This window comes from Hetaerina americana, unplaced genomic scaffold (genome assembly GCF_022747635.1).
Source record: "Hetaerina americana unplaced genomic scaffold, ioHetAmer1.1.p SCAF_23, whole genome shotgun sequence".
In the NCBI taxonomy this organism is placed as follows: domain Eukaryota; kingdom Metazoa; phylum Arthropoda; class Insecta; order Odonata; family Calopterygidae; genus Hetaerina; species Hetaerina americana.
The window spans coordinates 8000237-8017442 of NW_027286797.1; the positions used below are offsets into that span (position 1 = coordinate 8000237).

The 17206-nt window shown below is 37.3% G+C and overlaps 1 protein-coding gene across 2 annotated transcripts in view; it reads left to right on the forward strand.

Annotated features, from left to right (window-relative positions):
* Ipk1 (Inositol phosphate kinase 1) overlaps window positions 1-16810 on the forward strand; it is a 33702-nt gene extending 16892 nt beyond the window's left edge. Inside the window, exons 7-9 of one of the 2 annotated variants that reach the window (XM_071586511.1) lie at window positions 5709-5806; window positions 6098-6670; window positions 14964-16810. In XM_071586511.1, coding sequence (XP_071442612.1) covers window positions 5709-5806; window positions 6098-6670; window positions 14964-15132 — 840 coding nt within the window. In that variant the 3' untranslated portion in view covers window positions 15133-16810. The remainder of the gene's footprint in view (window positions 1-5708; window positions 5807-6097; window positions 6671-14963) is intronic. The other variant, XM_071586512.1, reaches the window with a different exon arrangement.
* Window positions 16811-17206: the final 396 nt, after the last annotated feature.

Genomic DNA, 17206 nt, shown 5'->3' on the forward strand with positions numbered 1-17206 from the left:
AAAATGGGCTCGTTGGTCGAAGATTGTCCAACTTTGAAAAGTGATGTCGGCAGTTAATGGCTATTTTGCGGAGCAAGACAGTTCTTATTACAAAAAAGGGTATTGAAATTATTGAACATCGCTGGGAAAAGTGTATGGAGCTGAAAGGAGATTATGTTGAAAAATGAATACATTTTTTCCCAAAATTTTTGTTTTCATTGTTGGATCAAGCACTTCTCGGATTACCCTCATATTCAATTTGGACACCTTCCATCGCGTTAGAGTCATGGCGTCAACTCTTCACCACATACACACAGCCTTGTGTACACCAGCCAACCATTGGATGCTATGAAGTCTTCTATTTCCTATCCTGTGGCGATGTGCAAGGCTTTATCTCTTATGATGGTGCTATTCTCCGGGATATTTGAAGATCTAGGAATTGAAAAACACACTTTCAGTAACACTTTTAATTCTTCATATGCGGAATTGTCGTATTTTCTCTTTTTAGACCAATGTGTGCGTTGGTTTCCATGTTTCAGAATCAAATCACAATTTTTCACTATTTATTCAGTTTAGAGGTTGGCAATCTTGGGCATTGGACATTCCCGAGGTTCAAATATCTTTCAGATAGGTATTTCACCAGATCATTACGGGTTCCATCATTAGAATCATGTTTTACCAAAATTTTTATTTTGTCCTCAATTTAAAATGTTCTTTTTTCACCTTATTTTTCCATCATGAAGCAGGCATTCTTGGGTTAATGAGGAAAACTATACATGAGAATTTGAGTTACCTTGCTGTTCAACTGGTGCAAACAGTTGTTCAGGTTCAAAATTTTATGAAGAAAATAAAATTATTTTTGACTCAGTGTAATTTTAATGCAGTGAAGCAAGTTTCAATACTTTATATTATTATTCACTAGCCCATCATGGTTGTATCGGTTGTGTTGAGGCAGTGCAAATGATCCCTGATTTCAGTCACCAATACATTTGCATTTTATGCTTAATCATATTTGGGTCAGAAGTCCTTTTCAATCATTATAGTTTCAACTTAAATGCAAAATGAATAATAAAACAGTTTCTGGCGTCACTTGGTAGAAAGTCTTCATATTGAACTTAAAATTAAACCACTTGGCTTTTCCACATAAAAAACTTTTATTTACGACCTAGGTTTCGTTATGGTATACCATCATCAGGCCTGATGATGTTATACCATAACAAAACCTAGGTCGTAAATAAAAGTTTTTTTTTGTGTGGAAAAGCCAAGTGGTTTAATTTTAAGTCCAATGCAAAATGAATAGTCTCACATAAGTGTTCGAGCAATGTATAAATTATGTAGCAAACTCCTAGTCGCCCAATGTATGCCTTTCATAGTGTGCATCTTTTCCTGGTAGACTAAGATTACAAGTTTTGGTAGTTCAAATTTCCATCACTGGTAAAGCTGTTAATTGTCCACCATATAAAAATATTTTGTTAAAACTGCTCAAATTACTGCTCTTCTCTTGTATTTTTTAAGTGTATTTGCATGAAATGAAGTCAAAACAGTTTCTTTGTAAAAGCTGTTGCATATGAGTAACTGTTTTGGAATGTGAATTTATTTAAATCTAGCAGTGCAGGTAATGGGAAAACTGCGTAAATTAAATTGTGTAAATACAAGACTTCACACATGCTGGAATGATGTTATGGGGCTAGATAAAAATGCTGTTAATTATGAGAAAACGTAAATTCTGATAACATAAATATGGGGTTTAACTGTGTCTTTTTCGTGTGCCTTTGTGTGGCAGAAATGCAGGAAGAAACACATTGATGAATTGAATTGGAAATTAAATCTCCAAAATAATTCACGCTACAAATGATGAGATATACAATATTACAGCAACTAAGCATGAAAACTGTGATGTTGGCTAGGGAAGATGGTTAAAAGAAAAAGAATGAATTTGTGATTAGAAGTAGGTTAGGAAATGATGGGAGAGTCGGGCAATATCTGCCTCCACAAAGGACTAAATGACCACACACCACATTGTCATGGGGCTGGGTAAATTTTTAATGGTATATTTGATTTATTTGGGATGAGCACACCATAGTATGGAAAGTGGTCAAACCATTCAAAATATCCAGCCAGCACAAAATGCATTATGAAATTAGTGGTGAACATTTGGAACACAAAAAAGATCAGTGTGTCACAGTAAATGCAAGCACCTTCCACTTGAATTAAAAGGTGTTATTCTGAAAAATTCCCAGAATTTGCTCAAACTTTTTCTGTTTAAATAAGATACCTTTTTACTAAAATGCCGCAGCAATGTGAATAGGTAACATAACACTAAGAAATTATGTAGGAAACCATGGCTTATATGTTGTGAACATTGCATTTAATGCTACCAAAATCATAATTTTTGTAGTTAAAAATTTTGATTATTATGAATAAATGGGTAATTCACAAATCCCTAGGAAAAAATAGAGAAACAAATTATTTTGGGTAGATTCTATTTAATTTTTAACCTAATCCTCTTTTAGCTCATTATAATTTTCCTAGTATATCTTCAACTTTTTTAATGTATCCAAAAAGCAGGATTTCAGAAGGGCCTCATAAAAGGCATCTGTGTTGGTGATGACTTTCTCGTTTGACGAGAATTGTTTTCCACAGAGGCAATTTTCCAAGCTGGGAAATAAAAGTCAGTGGGAACTCAACTTGGTGAATATGGTGGATGTTGTAATAATTCAAACTTTAATTCCATAATTTTTGCCATTAAAACTGCATAGGTGTGCATCCGTGCATTGTCTTTACGGAAGAGAATTTTTTTTGCCAAATGAGGACTTTTTTCCTCGATTTATTTGCTCAAACATGGCAGTAATGATGCATAATACTTTCCAGTTATATTTTCTCCTTTTTGCAAGTAATTGATGTAGATGGTTCCATGTGCATCCAAATAAATGGTGGCCATTGCCTTGTTGGCTGATTTCACCATCTTTGGGTTCTTTGGAGCTGGATCTCCTTTGGAAACCCACTGTTTCAACCTCTCTTTGTCTCTGGAATGTAATAGTGTATCCGTTTCATCCGCAGTTATGTGTTGATGCAGAAACTCTTCAAGATTTTGACTAAAAAGAGCCAAACCAGACTTCGAATCGACCATATGATTACGTTTATTCAGTATTGAGAGCTGATGCGTCACCCTACATGCCAAAATTTTTCCCACACTCAATGTTTCTTGTAAAATTGGAAATACTGTACTTTTATGTAAACATGTGTCTTCAAACATTTTATGAAATGTGATTCGTTGATCACTCAAAACCATATAGCGTATTTTGTCAATCATTTCCATGGAAATCCCTTCCACCAGATGTCCCAGAAGGATGTGAATCGTTTGTGTCTGTTAGGCCACGTTTAAACTCGTTTCCTCAATTTATACAGTCGCAAGGACAGAAGCAGATGTTTCATGAATTTTAGCAACTCTGCTTTGATCTCTTTCGGTGTTAAAACTATTAAATAGAAGTGTTTAATCACAGCAGGAAACTCATTTGCTTCCATTTTTCTAAATAAACAAAAGTTTGTTGCTTCAATGGACTATGGAAATGAAACCACCTGATGGATGTAGCTGAATGTTTAAGAGCAGCCTAGTGAGAAACAAGGCTTCCTACACCCAAGCATTTTCCGATGCTATGAGTGACACCTCTTGGATTTTTTAAGGAATTATTAAACGAACCATATGCGTGTATGCTTACTAAGTTGCTGTTTTTTAATTATATTGAAGAAACTACTGTAAATTTGTCATAGATAGCTGACATATTTAACCACGCTATAAATCAATAACTTAGTAATTATATTAAAGTTGAAATTTAAAAATTGTCATGCATATTGAATTTTACGGTACATGAAATAAACTCATGGCATGGCAATGAATGAGTAGCAGAATGATAATCTCAGAGCCAAAAGATCTTCGGGAGGAAATTTAAGAATTGCCACTATGGAAGTAGCTTCTCAGGCAACTGATTAAATGGTTTGGTGACTTGTTTTGTTGACCACTTGTTTTGTTGTTCTCACTTAAAAAAATAGTCTCTCATGTGGAGCAGAAGTAGCGACAACTCCTTAATAATTTTTCATCATTTTATTATTTATGTTACGTACACTTTAACATGTTTTTGCATAAGAATAGTGTGATAATATTCATAAATAAACAAATGCATATAACATATGTATAAATGGATTCTATTGAAACAGAAAATAATAACCCCATGGTGAAATCTCATCAAAATGGTAGACTTCGAAGACCTTTACCACCAGGCTACCAGAGTCAGTTCGGATGTGTTGTTTTCTTCAAGCTTATCAATTCACTAAGGTAAATACAGTTGGAACTATTAATTATTTGGCCAAAACTAAAGCCTGTTCAATCAACCATCATTGCAGAGATTTTTCTTGTTTTTTTACCTTGTGCTGCACAAAATATTTGCATTGAAATCTGCTTAGTGACATACTTGGTTGTTCCACATATATTTTATTAACACGACCTAGGTTTCGACTTACAAAGTCATCATCAGGTAAAGAACAGAAGACACAGGGCTTTATATAGTGGATAGAGAACTGGAGAGGGGAGGTGTTTGAGAAGAGGGAGGAGGGGAAAGAGAAAGGGAAATGGTGTGTAAGTTTGGGGGGAGGGGGAGAAGACGGTTGTGTATGGCGTCGGGGTGGGAGATTACGGTTGGGTACTGCTTCAGGGGGGGAGAGGGGCTGAGGAACAGAGGGAGGCACAGGGAACAGAGGGAGGCCCTCAGCCCCTCTCCCCCCCTGAAGCAGTACCCAACCGTAATCTCTCACCCCGACGCCATACACAACCGTCTTCTCCCCCTCCCCCCAAACTTACACACCATTTCCCTTTCTCTTTCCCCTCCTCCCTCTTCTCAAACACCTCCCCTCTCCAGTTCTCTATCCACTATAGAAAGCCCTGTGTCTTCTGTTCTTTACCTGATGATGACTTTGTAAGTCGAAACCTAGGTCGTGTTAATAAAATATATGTGGAACAACCAAGTATTTCTTTCTTTTCCGATATGAATCGCTTCCACAAAGTGACGCCTCAGACAATTTTATGCTTAGTGACCTAAGTTGCCTCCCCTTTTGAGGAGAACATTGCAAAAGTGATATTGCCACCATATGGAATTATTTGGATTGATGTGTGAGCACCCAAATTGAGGAGTGCTGAGGGAAGGCTAAGGGAGGAGGGAGTCCCGCTGGTGTATCGGTATCTAGGCACCTGCTTAAAAAAATGTTTGTATTGCTACGTGGGCATTTCTCAGTGAAGCCTTGAACATTCAAAGTGATCATGTTCCATTGCTGTAATTATGTGGAAATCGAATAGTAATAATACAGAAGTGTTACTTTTTTGTGTACTGCTTGTGGTATGTGTGTAGGATTTGTGATCTCATAAACTCACATGCTCTCATATACATGCATGTGTGCGCCTCAGAATACAGTTCCCTCTTTCCCTTGAAATAGATCCCAATGACTTACATGCCTGGAATTCTCAGGCCTTCGTACAGTGACCTTTGAGGAAATGATTATTTTCAATTTTTTATTTCGCCCCTTACTGGATTTCTTACCATTTGAAGCACTCTCGAAAATTACATTCTTCAGAAATGAATGAGGAGCTCATTAAAGGTTCCAGTATTTTATAATTAACATTCTTTGTTTTTCCTTACTCATGGTAATAAATTCTTATCCCTTTTACTTTTTATTGACAGGATGGAAATATTGTCTACAGCCAAGAAGTTAATGGAAGCTTATTGCCTATATTGAAAAGTTGGTTTGGTGGTCCGACAAATGTTACTGAATCAAAGAAGTAAGTCCAAATTTAAAGCAGTAAGCCATTAGAATTGTTTCTCCGTTTATATTTTTGGAATCACCGGAGACACTGTCGTGTTTATTGTCGTATCTTAATTCAACCATTATAATTTGGCTCGTTATTCATGCAATGTCAGCGTATGCAATTTCACCAACAACATTTGTGGTTAATTATTTCCGAGTTGCCTAGTACTAAATGCTGTTAATAGGAACTAAGAGAATGTAACGTGCAGACATACCTTCAATTGCCTATCTCTCTTGTAATATATATTGCATCTCTACTCTGCAGGTTACTTGACAAATTTTATTTTGTAATCATCGAAGCCCTTTTACGTGATATGACTTCAATCGAGGGCACTTATGAAGTAATAGGAAAAGGTATGCCTAGCTGTGATAAGTTTTTAGAGGGAAAAAATGGTTGCCGTGGAGTCAAGATGTCTCTTGATACGTTGTGCATTGAGCCTAGTCTGAGTAGCGAGGAGGGTAGCGTTGACGAGGATGTTGATTTGAGTGTGGAGCGAATACCAAATGGTCTCCTCAGAACAGCCAAAGAAGTTGCAGTTCAAGCCTTGAACATGGGGAAGGAGTACTCGTGCAACTGGGAAGATGATGACCTACTATCGGATAACTGTGTCCTGCAGCGAATTTTAAATGTTCAAAAGATGGATGCTGTGGGAGCGAATGGTACCTATAAAGCATATCATCAGGAAGAGAGTCTGGTTGGTGCTTCAGCGAATTTCTCATTCTTTTCTTCCTTGATGGACTCGGCATGCATGTTGTCACCCATCCATAGATATCTCCTGGCTGCAACTGCCAAGGACTGCTCAATAATGCTGGCATTTCAAGAGGATTATGATGGCAGGTGAGACATGCATACTCATGTAATAATTATGATTGAACTCTCATAATAAATTTAATTCCTTTTCAATTGTTGATATAGATTTTGTATTATTATTTGTAGTCTATAAGGTAGGTTTTGGTTGATTCATTTTCAGTGGCATATTTTCAGTGCTGTTGAGTAAAGAGTGCCTTGATGAAATAACATCACTTTTTGTTCTCTGTTGTTGATACGGCATTGAGGAAATGGTCAATTGATAGTGAAGTATGGTATGCAGGTATTAATCTAATTTTGTGTTCATTCGAGAGTGCCACTTGAAGAAACGCATGTGTAAGGTGTATTTTGGACCAATCACATGTCGAATCAAGATTTCTTTGGGTAAATTAAATTCTTGCTCCTGTTATGATTATGTTTATTCTATTTTGTGAGGTGTTGTAGTATTTTGGAATGGAGTAAGTTTATACCTCACATTTACTAGCTTGGTTTGTTTTTCTGTCAGGTTAGGTTTTTTTATTTATAACATTAGACACTTTCCATCCCCACTATGAGCATAGTTGTATTATATTATTTACACTTTTGAATATTTCATTTCTTGCAGATAATGAAAATTTCAAAATAAAGGAATGCATTGGATAGCGCATTATTCACAGAATTTCAGCAACTTAGTGATCCTAAATAAATTTTGACTGAGTTTGTAAATAATTAGTATATAAATCAACACAAAAAAATGTGCAGGTTTAAGTTGGTGTCCATTAGTACGTGGTTCTGAATCAGTAGACAGCAAGCATTTAACGTTTCTCTCTCATTTTCTCTCCAGTTTGGTTAACTCGTATCAAAATAACTAGTAAAATGTTATCATATGAACATAAATTTTAGCCTTCATGATAGAAACAGTTAAATAGGTATCCCTCGTTAATCATTTACCAATTTGTTACTCTCAAACAGTACAAAAAATGAACAATACTTTTCCTTTTTCATTTGATTGATTTTTTTAAACAAAGTGAATTTCATTTTCTTTTTAGACATTTTACGTAAATTCATTCTCCCATTGGTTTAGCGTAGAAGTATGTTCAGCAATGCTGGCTGTTCTTTTATTAAATATTTGAAGCAAGTTAGGAAGGAAAATGGATGAAATTCTGAGGTAACTCCATCTTAGTTTGGAGGTCACTGTCACATTGGGCTTGAGCACGTCAGTGAAATTTTGGAAAATGTGGAATGTCGTAAGTTCTCAATTACTGTGTGCAAATTATGTGTTTTGTGGATATTATTATCTATCTTGTACCCAAAATTTTAATAACATTACAATCTTAAAGATAATTAAACACTTTCAAACTTCAAAATACTTTTGAAAAAATACAAGTTTCAAATACTTGGGATTTCATAGAAGTTTTTAATTTCACAAAATTAAAAGTTGCTATTAGCATTTAATGTTTTAGTATAAAAATGTTTGTACCCTTTGTAAAATCTCATTATCATTTCTGTCAAAGTCATTAGCTGTGAGAATTGCATACACTGCTTTAAAGTGAGGAAATGCAATGTTTTACTAAGCAACAAATAAGCCGTTAACTATCTACATTGCCTTATTTTAATCAGTATCATATTACAAATTGGAATCTGTACCAGCGATCCTTTGTCGATATTGGTCCCTGGCCAGTCATTGGTTTTTTTCTGGCTGTTGGTTTAGCTTTCTGAGGAAAATGATTTCTGCTCTTCACTTGATGATAGGTCCATGTTTTTGTTTAACCATAATTCTACCCTTATAGAAATGGCTGAAAAACACAAAAAACTGTACTTTCCATTGCTAAAAAATGTGAATTAATCACTAGGGATGAATATTGCGATTATCCATGATTTTCCAGTATCCATGTTTCATCATGCATGCATTCATATGCGTAATGGAGAGTTAACTATTCATGGAAACCAACACTATCTATTAGCTGAAAGGCATCAGTGGATAAATAAACCGTCTGGTGAACTTAATAGTGAAAAATATTAAGAAAAAATAAATAATGAACATGATATTGGGAAACTGGTGCCAACCTGTTTGCATCTCATGTATGAGATCTGTTCAACAAGTCCATTAATAATTCCAAATCATTTGATCTTGGGTGAAACATTTTGGAAACTACACACCCTCAATACACAACCTTCCTCTGTTTGCGATTTTTTCCAATGGCATTTCCACTTCATTCATCACAATCCCTTTTAAATCCCCTGCTGAATTCTCTTTTCTCTCTCGTTAAACCCATCCCTTTGCGGGTGGATTTTAGGAAATGCTCCTGCAGGTGGTAGATCAAGGGAATATGGAGACGTTGGGAAGTCTTGTCATCCCATCTTTTGGCCAGAACTCACTGGCTGACAGTGCTAACTGTGCTGGTCTTGTTGCAACATGCATTTCCCCCTGAAGTGCATTTATTTTTTTCCCCATGCACTCAAATCCATTTAAGCCTGTAGAGGTATTGAAAACAGTTGGCAGAGTTTTCCTCGAGGTAGCAATTCATGATAAATTACACTCATCCTATAGAAGGAATAACATCACATTGAATTTTGACATTACCTACTCTGCTTTTGCCATGGATTTTTATGGTTGGCGTGAACGTGGATCATGACCATTGTCTGTGAATTAATGTTGTGGCCACTTTTAAAATGGATAAACCTGTCATAATGCCACAGACAGCTCAAGAAGGTTTCATATTTTTTTAATTTTTCAAGTGATTTTTTGTCTGCCTACATAATTTTTCACTGTAGTTGCCCAGGGAGGAGGTGCCTCCGGGAAGTTGAAGCTCACCTAGGCAGTGATGTAAGCTAAACTTGTAGGAATTCATACATTGACTCAAAGAAATAAGAATGTTCACCGAAGGATAAGGCCATATTGGTGGAATAGTGCAATGGGAAAAGTGTATCTTGGGAAGTTGGAGAGCTCCAAAGTGAGATAAACATGAAATTCAAGGCAAGAAAAGGCAGGCAATTCGTCAAAAAAACAATTGTGATCACAATGCCAAACTTTGCATTAATAGTTAAGCAAAAGCAATCCTCCTCTACCTGACGTGAGGGCTTAGAAACATAATATCAAATCACAGGAGTGGTAGAAAATTTAATTCGTGGAATATAGGCTTGGATGGTGCAATATGACGTTTCCCAGTGATTATTCTGATGGATTTCATGAGCATTTGAAAGATGGTTTGAGAAATTTGTAGATGAGCCCCAAAATATTGAACTATAGGTTATATTTGAATACATTTCCCTGTAGTAGAAAGTAGTACTGTTTCCTTGTAGTCTCTTGCAGGTGTGGAACTGAGCTTATGTTGAAGGGCTTTTACCTGTGTATCTCAAGAATATTTGCACCCCAAGGAGTATCTAAAAATAAACATTCTGTCACATGCTCAATTGATCAGTCATTAATTTTAACCAGTAGCCTATTTGTGACATCTTGGACTACAACCTTGACGTGGTGGAAGGGCTTGTACATTCCGATGACCCCTAGAGCTGTGCTGGCAGGAGTAATAATAATTGCTCCTGGTAGGGTCACCGATGCCAGATAGGTCGAAGGTTAGGAGCCAGACGAAAGGTAGTCCACGTGGCGTCTGTTCCTCAGTGAGGCGGCTGCAATGGCGTCTGCCCCAAGTGGGGCGGCCAATAGGTGATGGTGTCACGTTAAAAACACTATTGAGGAAGGCAACCGGAAACAACCTCAATTATCATTCCCAAGATGTATATGATGGACAATACAGAGAATATCTACATCTACATAATACCCCGCAAGCCGCCGCAAGAGCGGGTGGCGGGTGCCACACGCCCTTGCGCCCTAACAATAAGAGTCCTGGCAACTACGGGGCTCGGCCCAATCGGCCGTGTGTTGTGCCTGGCAGCGGGGGAGGCAAGGCTTCCACGGTCGTCATCCCAAGAAACCCTTGCAAGGGAAAACCAGCAGCAGCAGGACAGAAGTCGCAGCAGAAGAAGACCAAATTAGTTAGAATAGGAACGTGGAATGTTAGGACAATGATGAGGACAGGGAAATTGGAGAATTTTAAGCGAGAGATGGAAAGGGGAAATATAGATATTTTAGGTCTATGCGAGGTGAGATGGAAGGATAGCAGGGATTACTGGAATGATAATTATAGAATAATATACAGCGGCGAGGATGAGAGCCAACGAGGGGTTGCCGTAGCATTAAATGAAGAGGTAGGAAGAAGCTTAGTCAACATAGAGCAGGTAACGGATAGAATACTACTAGTAGAGATAAAAGCAGAACCGACGAACTTGGTTATTATTCAGGTATACATTCCACCGAGCAACCATAAGGAAGAAGAGGTCGACGAGATATACGACCAGTTAGAGGACATAATCGCATGTGTTCCTGCAGGGAAACATTTGATAGTGATGGGGGATTGGAATGCAACGGTAGGTGAAGGAAGAGATGGTGATGAGGTCGGGGACTACGGTTTCGGCACGAGGAATGACCGTGGGAGAAATCAGTTGAGTTCTGCAGGAGACAGGGGTTAATCATCACCAACTCTTGGTTTAGACACCACAAAAGACGCTGGTATATATGGAAAATGCCAGGTGGCTCAGAAAGGTGTCAGCTGGTTTATATCCTGGATAGACACAGGTTTAGGAACAGTGTGATAAATTCGCACAGCTTCCCAGGAGCAGATGCGGACTCTGAACACAATTTAGTTATAAAATGTAGCATCCGTTTCAAAAAGATAAGGCAGGGGCAGCAGGTTAGAAAATGGAACGTAAAAGCATTAAATGGTTTGAAAAGGAAGAAGTACAAAGAGGCGGTAGAGGAAATCATGGAGGATGGTAAAGGGCTTAGTACTATCGAATAAAAATGGGAAAGTATCAAGAAAAGGTTATCTAAAGCCGCAAAAGACACTATTGGAACCGTTAACGCTTAAAGGACTATGAAACCATTGATCACGGATGAGATGATTACAAAGATGGATGAGAGGAAAAAATGGAAGAATGTAAATTCAGAATTAGGCAAAATAAAGTACGAAGAGTTAAACAATAAATTGAGGTGGGCAAAAATAGGGCAAGGAATGTATGGCGGAAGGCGCAGTGTGAGGATATGGAAAGTTCGCAGAGGAATGGTGAAATTGGTGCGCGTACAGCAAAGTTACATCTTTATATGGAAGTAAGAAAGGAAGATCTATGCTAACAGTCAGAGATAAGGCGGGTAAGATAATAGTTGACACAGGAAAGATCCAAGAGAGATGGAAGAAAAATGTAGAAGAACTGTATAGTAAAGAACTTCGATCAACAAAGTTAGAAATTGGAAAAGAATATGACGTAGAGGAAGATAGCTAAGGTCCAGGCATACTAGACGTTGAGGTAGAAAGGGCATTAAGGGAGATGAAACTAAATAATGCCGTGGGGTGGATAACATTCCTGCGGAACTACTAAGATGTATAGAAAAATGTGGGTGGAAGAGGCTATATGGGCTGATCCGTAGTATTTATGAGGAAGGAATCTGGCCAGAAGACTTTGTGAGATCAGTTTTAGTTCCTATTCCGAAAAAGGTGAAGGCTAAATCATGTGAGGACTACAGGATAATAATTTTCATATCCAACGCAGCTAAAGTTGTTCTCAGGATCATAAACAAAAGGATAGAGAGTAGGGCAAATGATTTATCAGGGGATGACCAGTTTGGGATTAGGAAGGGGGGAGGTACACGTGATGCCATTGCAGTAATGAGATAATTAATCGAGAGGAATATAGAACACAACCAGGAGGTATTTGCCCGTTTCGTAGATTTCGAAAAAGCATTTGATAGAGTGAATTGGGAAAACTAATGAGTATATTGCAGAAAATAGGAATAGATTGGAGGGGAAGGAGGTTAATCCGCATCCTATACATGTCTCAGACTGCTCAGGTTCGAGTGGGGAACGGGGAGTCTGGGGCAAGTTGGGCAGTGTTAGGCAGAAGTGTAAGGCAGGGTTGCTCATTATCACAATTGCTGTTCAACCTGTATGCAGAGGAAATGATTAAAGAGGCATGGGAAGAACTGGAGGTAGGAATGAAGGTGGGCGGGGAATATGTAAAATCAGTTAGGTTTGCTGATGACCAAGCTTTATTTTGTCAGTCAGCCAAGGGGTGGCAAGCATTGCTGAGTGAATTGGAGATTCAGTGCGACAGGTATGGGATGATAATCAATTTTAATAAAACAAAGGTAATGCGATTTTCTAGAAAGAAAAAGGCTAAGCTAAACATTAAAATAGGAGGGCAAAAACTAGAGCAGGTAGAACAGTTTATGTATCTCGGTAGTGTTTTGGACCAGCACGGTCAAAGTAGTAGGGACGTAAGGAGAAGAATTGCGCTAGGCAAAGAGGTTTTCACAAGGAGGAGGGAGTTGATGAGAGGGACGTTGAGTAAGGATATTAAGAAAAGACTTGGAAAAAAAACTTTGATATGGAGCATAGCTATGTACGGTGCGGAAACGTGGTCATTGAAACAGGAGGATAGACGTAGATTGGAGGCTTTTGAAATGTGTGTTTGGAGAAGAATGGAGAAGGTAAAATGGACAGAGAAAAAAAAAATAAGGAAGTACTTGGTATGGTGGGCGAAGAGAGAGGTTTGTTGGGAGAAATCCTATGGAGGCAGGAAAAGTGGATGAAGGGTGTATTGACCGGCAGTGGGATGTTGAAGACTGTGATATAGGGGAGAATGTTGGGCAATCGAGGAAAGGGAAGGAATAAGATAGGAATGTTGGACGGGATGAAGGGAGGAAGAAAGTACTCAGAGGTGAAGAGGGACCTGATGTAGAGTGGGATGATGGATTTTGAGTTTTGTTAGGATTCACAAAATACTTATTTGGTAGCTGTGTCCATCCAAAAACCTATTTTATCCGGTAGATTACATAATAATAATAATTCCAAGAAACTGCGAGAGATGCCGCAACAGTAACTTTTAACAGAGTCCTCTGTTTAAATGCATTTCATTGCAACAATTTCCGAGTGTAAAAATCATTTGCCTGATTTCAGAGTTTAAGAGGAGGCCTCTTAAACTCTGAAACTCTAATAGCTTAATTGGCTGAAGCACTCGGCCAGACATCAAGGGATCTGGGTTCGTGTCCTGGTCAAGGCAAATGATTTTTATGCTCTGGTACATTTTCGCATATTTGTGACATTTTTACTGCGTGAAAAGTACACCATTTTACTTTTATTTACATTCAAGTCTAGATTTTATCTGCTATCTGTACACCAGTTGTTTATTGTAAGTGTAATAGACATTGATTTTTCCACAAAGCTGGGATGATGGTGTGTTAATAATATTAAAGTTTTGTCATCAGCGCACAAAACTGGTACTATTCCTTCATAATAATAATAAATAATAAAATAATCATAATAATAATAATATTCCTTCATAATAATAAATTATCACACCATGAAAAGGAGTGGCCCCAGGGTTCAACTTTGTGGCACTTAATTTATTTCATTAAAAATTACGACAAACTCTTGCTTTGTACAAGTGAATGCAATAGTTGCCTAGCCTGAAGAGGACATTAGGATCCTACAAAAGGCATTGATCGCCACTCCATATGTATGGATTTCTAGCACTGCAGGAATGAATGAAATCTTATGGCATTAATATTTAAGAAATTGTGTGTTTCAAATAGCCGAATTTAATTTCAATTTTCATGGAAACTATTTTTCTGTGTTAATTTCTCAGGGTGGGTGTGCTCAAGATGGGAATGGAGCCTTTTACTCTGCAATTCTTTAAAAGGTGTTCGTACTTTCATTCTTTGTACATTATGCTACCCAATGTAATTATGCCCTGCATTTTTAAAATCTGGAAATGCGTAGTCCAATTTAAGTATAAAAACTGTGGAATATTACACATTATGAGGGGCAGTTCCTTTCCCTGTACCATTTGTGGTTTCGCAGGGGATCGGAAACTGGGAAAAGCTGCCCAGCTTTAGTGAAGTTGGCTCAAATTTGTCGATAAATGCGTATTTATCTCTCCAATATGCGCATTACTTAGATGTGATATGCCCATTTCACTGCGGCTGGCCTTGAAGATGCAGTTGTGTAATATGTTAATTTTTATGCTATAGGTCAAATCGTTTAAAGGGGATTTAAGAAATTTCTATCTCACAATTAGGACCTCATTCAATAATTTATGAATCATTTCCAAAAGAAAGGCAAACCAAACATTTCTTAAACTTACTTTAATCCAGCAAAGTTTTATGTGAATCACATAATACCATATGTTCTCATTCCTTTTCAGTGAGTTTGTTTGTGGTTTTCAGTAAGCCATGAAAACCCTTTCCAAAAGTTTTCATTCTCATGATTTCAATTTCTTTTCATTTCAGGTGTAAGCCGAGTCTTAAACAGCATATATTGCAGTGTCCTGATGGACAGAGGTTTATTTTCAACGTTGGTGTTATAGATTTAGAGCCCAAGCCCATATCTTGCATTGAGAAACATGCAAGAAGGGACTTTGATGTATATAATGCATATGTAAATTGGCATTTATGTTGACCTAGGAATGTTTTCATAATAGTTCAAGAAGGGATTAGTACTAAAGAATTTTATTGTTGAAAATTTACTCTTCCACGATAAATAATTCATTAGATGTTGGTTATTAAAGTAGTGCTATTTAAGGCAGAGTAAAATTTAAGTAATAATATCTGGTGCAACTTTGACGATATGTTTTTTACATTCATTAATTTGATACGTTTCCACACTTCTTTATTCATCAATGTTTTTGGCACCCTTGTCAATGATTTTGTGACTAGTTTGACCTGAAACATGTTGATGAAAATAGAAGTGTAAGGTTTATGGTGTCCAACGTATAGCTCAAACTGGCCAAAAAATTGAAGGCAGAATAAAAAGATTACAGAAAATATTTGCAGGTGATGATAAATGCACTTTTTATTTAGTCATGACCATGCGTTCTTTTTCCATTCTTCCCTCCTAAATATTTGGACACCTCCCAAGTCGGCCACCCTCCTGGGTGTGGCCAAGTGACCCATGTACAGTACATGTACTCTTGGTGGTCCGGCCAGAGCCCTGTACTGTGGGTGGCTGATCAATTGGACCTAAGAAGCACCACTGTGGTACTCCGACAAAATATATGTTAAGCTTGCAAGTTTCTGTGATTATGGCTAAAAATTATAAAATAAATTTACTAACTATGAATGTCCATCTAAATGCTTCAATGTGTCCAGATGCGGTATATTCATTCAATATAGATGGCTAATTCTTTCCTTGTGAGTTTCAATAAGTATTTAGTGATAATTGGGTCTCATGTTAGAAAAACAAAGGTTACTCATGGCAGTAGAATCAAAGTGGAGTGGCAGTAAAAGAAATGTAACTCTGAGCACTGTGGCCATTGTGGCAAAATTTTTGTTGTTATGCCTAAGGGGAACTCTTGATATAGAAATTATTTTTATATATTTTTTGAATTTTTACATGTATTTATTATATTGATATTTGTGTGCAAATTGAGTTGCCCTTGGGCAATTGCAGTATTGAATTTGAATGCAAGAGAATAAATAGCAGGACACATTGCTCTTTTTTGTCTTTCATTTTTGTGACAGCACTTGTAACTATGGATTATTTGAAAAATGTGTTAATTTGAAAGATATAAAATGTATTCGCCAAAATGTTAGAAATTAATTGTATGTTATGTGGAAAAAATTATTTTTAAAATTATCTTAAAAATGTATGAGTCTGTACCTTTTTTTCATCAACAATGTGCATGAATTCTTGCATTGTGAAATTAGTTCTCTTATGATGGTATTTGAGGAAGCATTCAATGAAGGGAAACTTTACATTTTTCACATTGTTACTTGGTTTTTTTAAAATTCCCAAAAAATGTAATTTTTAATTGTCCTTTTATTATCATGCAATGTAAGTGTTCTATTTGCTGTTTTCATGGCAATTTGCCTGTCGCTCCATCCAGCGGCCCAAAGTACCAAAATGCCCCTCTAGTAGCCAACCTTGTGCATATATATAATGGCCCTGAAAAATATGGCCATCACTTTTTGTGTTGTTATGTGGCCAAAAATTTATCAGAGAGGTCAGAATCTCCAATAAATCTATTTAACTCGGACAGATAGTGTAATATGTGCATTTATTTATTTTTTTGTTGCATTTGTCTAGTTGTTTTCCCCTTTGATACAATTTGTGATAATTCTAATAACTGCGTAGTTGTTCCAGCAAATACTGTGTAAACCTTGGTTTATTACTTCCTCAGTAGACCATCTAGTCTCTTTCTTAAATGCCTTCTTCTTTGCTGTCACACAGACATTACACCCCTCTCGATTTTCCATTTATGTGCCTGTCCCTTCAGCTCCTTTCTCATGTACCCTGTGGAGCTGGCTTTCTATATCAACTTTTCCCCTGAATAAAGTTGACCCTCAACTTCCAGAATGTCATGTGGGATCCCTGATAACCTCATCAGCTCTGTCAGAATCTTCACCCTCTGTCGGTCCAGGCTCCCTCCAGAGCCCTGTATCGGTCCATTTATTCTAGTTTTGCAAGATCCGAAATAGTAGTCTCTTTCTTAAGCAGAGAGACTATCATTTGCTGATAATGTTTTTCGTGCCCT